The sequence below is a fragment of the Mandrillus leucophaeus genome, unplaced genomic scaffold (genome assembly GCF_000951045.1).
Source record: "Mandrillus leucophaeus isolate KB7577 unplaced genomic scaffold, Mleu.le_1.0 Scaffold66, whole genome shotgun sequence".
Lineage (NCBI taxonomy): Eukaryota > Metazoa > Chordata > Mammalia > Primates > Cercopithecidae > Mandrillus > Mandrillus leucophaeus.
In genome coordinates, this window is record NW_012107141.1 from 2,166,280 (window position 1) to 2,176,132 (window position 9,853).

Genomic DNA, 9,853 nt, shown 5'->3' on the forward strand with positions numbered 1-9,853 from the left:
AACTTATGCCTATAATTCTAGTACTTTGGGAGGCTGAGGTGGGAGGATCACTTTAGCCTAGGAGTTTGAGGCTGCAGTGAGCTATAATCGTCTTATTGCACTCCAGCCTGGGTGACAGAATGAGACCCTGTCTCTAAAAAGAAAACAAACAAACAAAAAATTAAAGTTTTAAGAAGATAAAATAGGACAGTGTAGCAAAAAGTGAGCTGGTTTGGTTGTGTTATGTTGGGTTGGGTTGAGTGTGTCAGGCTCCATTGTGTTGTGTTGTGTTAGGTTGAGTTCCATTGGAATGTGTTATATTGGGTTGTGTTGGAATGGGTTGTGTTAGGTTTAGTATGTTGAGTCCCATTGTGTTGTGTTGGGTTGAGCTGAGTTCTACTGGGTTGTGTTGGGTTGGGCTGGGTTGAGTTCTATTGGGTTGCACTGAGTTGGGTTGAGTGTGTCAGGTTCCATTGTGTTAGGGTGAGTTCCACTGGAGTGTGTTATATTGGGCTGTGTTATGTTGGAATGGGTTGAGCTGGGTTGAGTGTGTTGAGTTCTATTGTGTTGTGCTGGGTTGAGTTGAGTTCTATTGGGTTGTGTTGGGTTGGGTTGTGTTGTGTTGTGTTGGATTGCACTGAGTTGGGTTGAGTATGTTGAGTTCCATTGTGTTGTGTTGAGTTGAGTTCTATTGGGTTGTGTTCCGTTGGGTTGCAGTGAGTTGGGTTGAGTGTGTTGGGTTCCACTGTATTGTACTGGGTGGGTGTTTTGGTTGTTGACTGGTAGTAGGGGGGCTGCTGCTTTAGCCATGGTGGTCAGGAAGACCTGTCAGAGGAGGTATGAGTTGGGACCTGAAAAATGGAGGGGGAGGCAGCCATCTAGGCAGAAGGAAGAGCTAAACTGTTCTCTGTTTCTGCCCATTGTGATGCTGTAGACATTATCTTCATGTTTGTCCTGTTTCCTGTCCAAGATATAGGCCTTCCAGAGCAGGGACCAGTAACCCTTCTCTGTGAAAAAGCCAGGATTCTCACACAGTGTAAAGCCCAGAAACAGCCAGCAGCAGCCTTCCTGCCCTTCTTCTGGGGGCCCTCCTTCCTCTGCCCCCTCCCACAGTACAGAAGCCCAATATTAAAGAGGATAAAAGCAGAGTTGCTCTAGTTGGGACAGGGGCATGAGGGGCATGCTAGGAGCCCCTACTCTCAGGCTCACAATGAGCTGAGGTAAGGAAAGCCATGGTGTGGTTGGTGGGCAGTCAGGAGACCCCAGCTGCAGCCAACAGCCCAGGGGCAGGCTCTGCTTTACCAGCCTCACTCCCAGGTGGCCCTCACTGACCTGCACACGGGCCTCGGTGAGGTCTGTCCTCATGGCCAGCTGTTCTCGTGCATACACATCTGGGTAGTGGGTCTTCTGGAAGACCTTCTCCAGCTCCTCCAGCTGGTAGCTGGTGAAGGTGGTCCGGTTCCTCCGCTTCTTGCCCTTGTTGCTCTCCGAGTCGGCCTTCTCCAGCGGGCTGGGGAGGTCTGAGCTGGCCCGGTCCTGGGGCCCCTTCACCCCAGCCTCCTTGACACTCAGGTAGCTGCTGTCCATCCCCACAGTGTCAGAGTCGGGGGGTAACTCTGGCTCACCCAGGGAGCTTTCTTTAGCTGAGGGGGGAGGAAACAAAGTCAGAAACCAATGGCTGAACGAAGCAAAAGAAGGGGGACGTTGGTTGGGGGGCACTTGGGTAGCCATCCCCTGCCTTTTTCCTCTTAAAGCTCAATGGATGCAAGGTCAGGAGACTTGGCTTCTAATTCTGGCTTGCCATTAACATGCTGTGTGACCTTGGGCAAATCTCTTCCCCTCTCTGAGCCTCTTTGCCACCATCTTAGACTAGGTCCCTTTCAGCACCAATGTTATGTGAACCCAAGTCAGTCAATCTGACTTCTGCGACCTTTAGTCCCCACCTCACTGACCCTGAGCTCCTCTCTCTAGAGGGATTCCCTTCATCAGGACTTTTCTGGGTCCCGAGAATTCTGACCCCAGTGCCATGGCCTCCCTGGGTGGAAGGGAAACTCATTCAGCAGCCATGTCTGGCCCAGTGGGGCTTGGGGTGAGGAGGACCCAGCACTGAGGCAGACAGGAGTGCCCCTCCTTTCCTGGCCTAGTCCCACCAGGAGTTCAGCAGGAGCTGGAGACTCTGCCCCAAGAGTCCAGTGCTGAGGGGTCAACACCTCCTTGCCCGCCCCTCAACCCTGCACGCTGGTCTCACCTATTGTTCAAGAGAAGGGTCTTTCTTCCTTGGGGGTGCACGGGATCGAGGCATGGGCCACATCTCCTGTTACAAGCAGCGCCTGCACATTGCTTACTGAGGCTGCCCAGGCACCTTCATCCCCAGCACGCTGACCCCGGGCCTGGGTGGGTGTACATGAGCACGGCTCCCAGTCACTGCATCTAGCAGATGGAACCCCCCTGGCACATTCCTAGGAGCTCAGGACTGCAAAGACCAATCAACCCATACAGGTCAAGGAAGAAGAGGTGGAGGCTGGGGTGGGAGAGTGAGGCGGGAAGCCACTTTACCACCACACAGCCTGGTGAGCTTCCTGGGCAGACACACTCACCTCCTGGCAGAGGGTTTAGGACAGCAGTCCCTACCTTTTTGGCACCAGAAACTGGTTTTGTGGAAGATAATTTTTTCCATGGATGGAGGGGGTGGTGGTGGGGAATGGCTTGGGGATGAAACTGTTTCACCTCAAATCACCAGGCATCAGATTCTCATAAGGAGCATGCAACCTAGATCCCTCGCATGCATGGTTCACAGTAGGATTCACACTCCTGTGAGAATCTAATGGCATCAGTGACCTGAAAGGAGCCAGAACTTGTGGTAATGCTTGCTCACTTGCCGCTCACCTCCTGTGTGCTGCCCGGTTACTAACAGGCCATGGACCGGTACTGGTCCACAGCCTGCAGGCTAAGGACCCTCGTTTAGGGCATGGACTCTTTAGCCTTGCTATGAATCCTATGGCCGTGACTCCCCAGCTCTGTGCTCAGGAGAGCTTACCTACCCTTTGTGTGCCTCAGTTTCCCCCTGTATAAAATGGGGATGAAGATCCTTATAGGATCTTCCTCATAGGGTAGCTGTGGGAAATAAAGAGGCTAGAGTGCTAGCTACGTAGTTTTGCCATTATTGATATTCACCTTTCTAGTCCGGACTTGCAAACCCACAGACCCTGTGAACATTAGAGGACTCTGGCCCTGGAGAAGTCCTCCAAGCATGCAGGCCCTTGGGCGCAGGAGCATGTGCAGTGCGTGCACAGATGCCTAGGGAAGGGCAGCCAACTGGGTGTCTGCAGATATGGGTGTGAGCAACTCAAGAGCCGCATTCCTTGTCTGTAACTTGGGGAAAAGGAACTTCTTGAGTGAAAGAACGAACACACTTCATAAGATGTGTGGGGAGCATTTGACACAACCTTTCGCATGCACAAGTTTTGATCATCACAACAAGCATGTGTGGTAGATGTGAGCATCAACCACGCTGACCCTCGGTTTCTTCTCCTGGAAATAGGTCCAGGGGATGGGCATTAAGCATCAGAATGATGCCTGTAGTCCAGGTCTTCTGACTCCATCCAGATCCTGAGGGCTGAGGCTTCAGACTCAGTCTTATCCCTGGCTTTCTGTGCACACTGGGGAAGCTGAGAGGGACATTTGGCCTGTGGCATTCTCACCTCCCTCTCCAAGGCATCAAGGAAAGGGCATAGAGGTGAGTGCCCAGAGCAGGCCTGGAAGCAGCTTCAGGAGGCTGCTCCTGAGGGCCACGGGCAGTGCAGACGCCATGGGGGTGCACGACCGGCCCAGCGGCATCATGCATGACACCGTGTGAGCCCAGGCACACGAAGACAGCCACAGCTTCACAGTATTCTGCAAACTGCAGCTGGCAGCTGGGCCAAGAGCTTTCAGCAAAGATATTTATCTTCCTGGCAGACAAATACATTTTATGTTTTAGGTTTTTTTTTTTTTTTTTTTTCTTAAAGAAACCCCACCCAGCCTTACCAAAAATAACCATCCCTGTTTTGCAATGTCCTGGAAGCCAGATGAGGGGCTGAGGGAGGTGAGCACTGAGCCCTGAGCCCCGGTCCCCAGGCCCCATCTCACAGCCCCACGGACCCTTGCTGGGGATGGGGACCAGCCTGCACAGCAATGGGAGCTCCATGTTACAGGAACCTAGAGTTGGTACGGACCAGCCTGAACACCTAGTTTTAACTGGGGAGAAACTGAGGCCAGAGAAAGAAGGGAACACGCCCCAATTACGGACAGAGCACAGCCTCTCAGCTCCTGGCCTGCCCTCTACTCCCTCCCCCGGGGTCTTAGGCCCTATTCCCAGGGAGAGAGGTAGGGGCAGAAGGAACCCAGGGGCCTCACATGACCAAGGCGTCCTGCTCTGCCCATCTTGTGGGGAGCAAGACCAGCCCCTGAGGATGAGGGAGTGAGGATGTGGCCTGGGGGCAGCCTCTCAGCACGGAGCCAGCTCTCGGCCTCTCAGGGGAAGTGGTGGAAGGTCCAGTCTTCATGGTGACAAGTAAGGGTCCAGTTTTGTCAACCTCTAGCTGCCCACTGAGACTAAGTGAACAGGCAGAGAGATAGAGGTGGTACAGCGTGTGCGAAGACCACCAGCCCAAGAGTTGGAAGCCCTGGCCTCGGCCCCCACTCTGCCTGGGACTTCAGATGACCCATTTCACCTCTGGAGTCTCACCTACAAATAGGGACAGCGGGGTGGCTGAGGGTCCTTCCTCCCTTGCTCACCAGCAGCCGGGACTGTCCCTGAGGACCTGGGGAGGGGAGGAGAGGGGCAGGGTGTGCCTGTGTTGGAGATGGAAGGAATTCAGGGAAGTGCTGCTCCTCGTTCCTCAAGGAAGAAGGCAGCAAGCCTTCTAACCTGTCTTCAGTCAGCTTGCTTTAAATCCTGAGGCCGGATTCCTCATTTAGACAACAAAGAAAAATTCCCCGAAGTTCTGCGGCTCCACTCAACTGGTCAGAATGACAAGCACGGCCCTCTCAGAGTCTCAGTCTTAAGACCCCAAGCTCAGGCCTCTATGTCCACTTCCCGCCACCCTGCAGCATCCCCACCCGGCGCTGGTTCCAGTCTAGCGTAGCAGGGAGCTCACTGCCCCCCGGACAGCTGGACCATTCGTCCTTAGACCCAGCCCATGTCTGTCTCCTGTAGGTCTGGCTCATTGGTTCCAGTTCTAACCTCCCAGCACCCTTCCCCATGACAGCCCTGTCCCTGCGGACATTGGGAGTATACTGCCACCCCTCTGAGTCTCCCTTCCTTCTGCAGTTCCCACTGCTGTTCCTCAGGCAGCCCTGCGTTTCTCCGGCCAGTGTGAGACAGAGGGCGGCAGGGAGTGGGGCCGGACCCTGGGCAAAGCCAGCAGATCGCTCTCCTGGGAGATGACCCCGGGCTAGCTAGAGAGTCAGGGTGGTGGCCGAAGGCCTGGGTGCTGGTCAGATCGGACTCCCTGCGAGGTGCCCTCCTCAACAAGATGGATGCTGAAAACAGAGGTCCCACAGCTCAGGCTGATTGTTCCTGACCAAAGGAAACCACAGACCTTGGTCCCCCAAGTCCCCATCTCGGGTCCCTGCCTGGAATGTCCCTCCTTCCAACTGACCTCCAAGATCCAGTGAAGCACCAGCTCCTCCAGGAAGCCCTCCCAGATTGTGACTGTTTTCTGTCCTCTGCTCACCCTCTCCACTGAATGCCTATGTTAGGTGACTCGTATCTCATCCAGTCCTGAATGTCCAGTTCCTCCTATAGAATGTCAGTTCCCCAAGGGCTGGGGCTTCCTGCCATTTGTCCCTTCTCAGCCTGAGGCTCAGCACAGGATAGGTCAGGTGGCAGAGATACAGTAAGAGGTTGCTGAGGAATAAATGAACAATTTCTGACAAACAAACATCACTGAGCTCTCGCTCTGTCCAGGTAACTGTGTGCACCTTCGGTGAGCCGATGTTCTACAGAGCATGTGCAGAAAATGTCTGTTGAGTAAATGAACCAACCGCCTCATCCTCCTACCCACTGGGGAGAAAGTTGCGTGGGATACACTGAAAAGGGGCATGCAATGACAAATGCCACCATTCAAGGCTGACCGCACAAACAGCAGAGGTCACTGAGGGAGACAGGGGAGAAGAAAGACCCAGACAGACCTTGAGTGATGTCTCCGTGCAGTGAGCAGGGGACAGAAGGAGAAGCAGAGACGGGCTTCATGGGGGCGGCTCCAGAAGTGAAACCAAGGTACAGAAACCCAGTCCAGGATCTGCCAGGAACTGGCTCCACACCCACCCTGCAGCCACACTGGGGTAGGAAGACCACCAGGGAGCTCTCAGTTTGCCTGGATGCTGGGCAAGCCTTCTTCAGAGCCTTGGGGCACCTTGTGCTGGCATGAGGCTGAGCAGCAACAGCGCCCAGCCTGGGCCCAGGCCACCCGCCAGGGGTTGGACTTCTCACAGCCTCCCTGGAGCAGCTCCTTGTGGACCTGGAAAGGCTCTATGCTGACACCCCTCCCATGATGGGTTTGTCCCAGGGCTGAGACTATGGGGTCCAAGACAAGGTAGTCCCAATCTGCAGCTTCCCAGTCTTGATCTGGAAGTAAACCCCTGACTACTCAGAGCCATCAATCAAGTAGTGAACCTACATCACCAAGAGCCAATGCCTGCCCCACGGGGGGTGTTGTGCACGCAGTGTGGCCACCATGCTATCCAATGCTCTTCAAACAATCCTGGGTCAGCATTATTGCCATAGACTGCTTTTGATGAAGCAGGAAGCATTCAGTTCAAGGTTATATTCTCAATCAGGAGCCACTGAGCCTTTCAACCTCTACTGGAACTCCCCCTGGGAGGACCCCCATACCTCTGGGAGCTGCGTATTCTAGCACTGGGAACCCCTGGCTGTTGGATTTCAGCTGGAGAAATGAATGAAGTGGAAAGCCTTGCTTCATTCCCTTAACCTCTACCCACCTGTCCTGGTTCAACCCAATGGCACCACTCTGGCCTGTTTCACCTTTTTAAAACAGGAAAACCCTTGAGAGATTTCCAAAGGTGACTAATTTTTCTTTTTTCTTTCTTTCTTTTTTTTTTTTTGGCTGTGATTTAAAGAATGACCTTCTAGAGTCATTTTAGGGAGAGGGTGCTGGCAGCATCTGTGTGCACAGATGTAAACCCGGGGGCATGTAGCACAAGTCTGCAGTTGCGAGTGGATATGGGGAGCATATGTGTATTTGCTTGTAGATAGGTTTGTGGAGTGTGCATGCTTGTGTGGTCAAGTGCAGGCACACAAGTGGGATGTGTGTGCCCGTGGGAATGTGGGTGGTTGTGTGTGGGTGCAGATCCGCATGGGTGGGGGCGGACATGGGTGGTGTGGACCTGCGTGGAGCTGTGCACAGGCCCATGCATATGGCGTACGGGGTCTCAGTCATTTTATCCTCCATGGTTTTGATTACATCTATTTTTCCTCCAAACATCTGCTTTGTGGGGGACATGCCACTCACTCTGTTCTCGGGTGAGCTGGCCCCACACACCCTGTGGCGGAGTGCACACAACGATGTAATCTCCTTAAAAAAAACAGGCCAGCGTGAGGCCCTTTCATGCTATTGAAAGGGCACTGACTAAACCCACTGCTGTCCAAACAGTCCTGTGGGGGTGAGGGCGGAGGTTAAAGGTTAGCCATTGATCACGTCCCCACCCTACCTCATCCGCCACTGGGGTCTGTCCAGAGCTCAACTTGGATGTCCCTAATTTAGCTCCAGTCCCAATAAATAATGCCAAAGGGGTAGTAGTGACTGGGCTTAGATTTCAGCACACATGCACGGGGCACAGCTGTCTGCAGAGACAAACAGTGTCCCGGCCCTCAAGGGGCTGCCAGTCTTCAGCAGAAGGTGGGGTGGAAATGGCAGTCCTCAGGCTAGCCAGTGGCACAGGCCATCCTGCTCACCCCCAGCCACCAACCCAAGCCCTGAAATGCTCTTGACATAAGGAAAGTCTGAGAAACTGCCCCAGACTAGAGAAGGCCAAGGAGGCATGAGGACTAAGTGTCATCAATGTGTTCCAGGTAGGATGCTGGAACAGTAAAAGGACATTGGGGGAAGCCAGTGAAATCTGAATAAAGTGTGGAGTGTAGTTAATCGTAATATTTAACAAAAAGCAGGCAAAATATTCTAGCAGACACTTCACCCAAGATGATATGCAGGGAAAAAATAAGCATGAAAGATGCTCAACCTCATTACCCGCTATGGAAATGCAAATTAAAAGCACAATGAGATACCACTATGTGCCTATCACAGTGGGAATAAGAAGACCTGACAATGCCAAGTTACGGCGATGTGTGGAGCACCCGGAACTCCCATCCCTCACGGCGGAAACACTTGGGCGATATCGTATCTAGTTAAACTAACACTGACCTCATGACCCAGCAATCCCACTCCTAGGTATTTACCCTACAGAAATAATGACTTATTTTAAGAGGAGAGGAGCCCAAACCCATAGGCAAATATCTGCAGCAGCTCTATTCAGAATCACCCCAAAATGGAAACGCCCCAAGTGTCTTTTGACAGGGGAATGGAAATGCAAGCTGTGGTCCATCCAGGCCACGAATCGACTCCACAGTGAAAAGAAAGAACTGTTGACAAACAATGACATGGATGAATCTCAAGGGTGGCCTTAGGGTCTGTAAATGAAGCGAGTCTCAAATTTACATAAAGGGCAGCTTCACTCAGCTGGCACATGAATTCTGGGAAAGGCAAAACTACGGGGACTCTAGGCAACAGATCGCTGGTTGCCAGGCACAGCAGGAGGGAGAAGGTTTGTCCACAAGGGGCTTGCACTGCTGCGATGGAACTATTCTGTATCATGACTGTGGCAGTGAATACATGAATCTATACATGAGTGTGTTAAAACTCATAAAAGTGTACACCAAAAAATGTTTTACAGCTGGGCACAGTGGCTTGCGCCTGTAATCCTAGCACTTTCAGAGGCAGAGGCGGGTGGCGGATCACCTGAGGTCAGGAGTTTGAGACCAGCCTGGCCAACATGGTGAAACCCTGTCTCTACTAAAAATACAAAAATTCACCGGGCATGGTGGCAGCCGCCAATAATCTCAGCTACTTGGGAGGGTGAGGCAGGAGAATCGCTTGAACACGGGAGGCGCAGGTTGCACTGAGCTGAGATCGTGCCATTGCACTTTAGCCTGGGCAACAAGAACGAAACTCCGTCTCAAAAAAAAAATTATTCTAAATTAATAATGGTAAGATTTCACTAGAGAGAAAGTTTATCATGTCATTGTTTAATATTTAGGAAAACCGACAGTAATCAAAATATTCAACAATAGGGGATTGGTTAATCGCTCTGTCCAGGTAACTGTGTGCACCTTTGGTGAGACAGTTAAATAAAGGATGATATTTCCATAAATGGAAGATCCTTCCCGATAGTCTTTATTCTGCAGGCTATTTCTTTTTTTTTGAGACAGAGTCCCGCTTTGTCACCAAAGCTGGAGTGCAGTGGTTCGATCTCAGCTCACTGCAACCTCATTTCCTAGGTTCAAGTGATTCTCAGGCCTCAGTTTCCTGAGTAGTGGGACTACAGGCATGGGCCACTACACCCCGCTAATTTTTGTATTTTTAGTAGAGACGGAGTTTCCTCATGTTGCCCAGGCTGGTCTTGAACTCCTGGTCTCAAATGATCCACCCGTCTTGGCCTCCCAAAGTGCTGGGATTATAGGCATGGACCACCGCGCCAATATTATGTATTTATTTGTTCTTCTGTTTTCCCTTTGTTTATTGTCTCTCTCTCTCCCTCCCATGGAGCAGGGAATATATCTGAGCATGTGTGCTTTGTTTACCCTGCTATGTAACAC

The 9,853-nt window shown here is 52.2% G+C and overlaps 1 protein-coding gene across 1 annotated transcript in view; it reads right to left on the reverse strand.

Annotated features, from left to right (window-relative positions):
* Positions 1–9,853, reverse strand: part of ALX4 (ALX homeobox 4) — a 67,138-nt gene that overhangs the window by 13,282 nt on the left and 44,003 nt on the right. Inside the window, exon 2 of the mRNA XM_012001353.1 lies at positions 1,312–1,622. Within this exon, the coding sequence (XP_011856743.1) occupies positions 1,312–1,622 (311 nt within the window). The remainder of the gene's footprint in view (positions 1–1,311; positions 1,623–9,853) is intronic.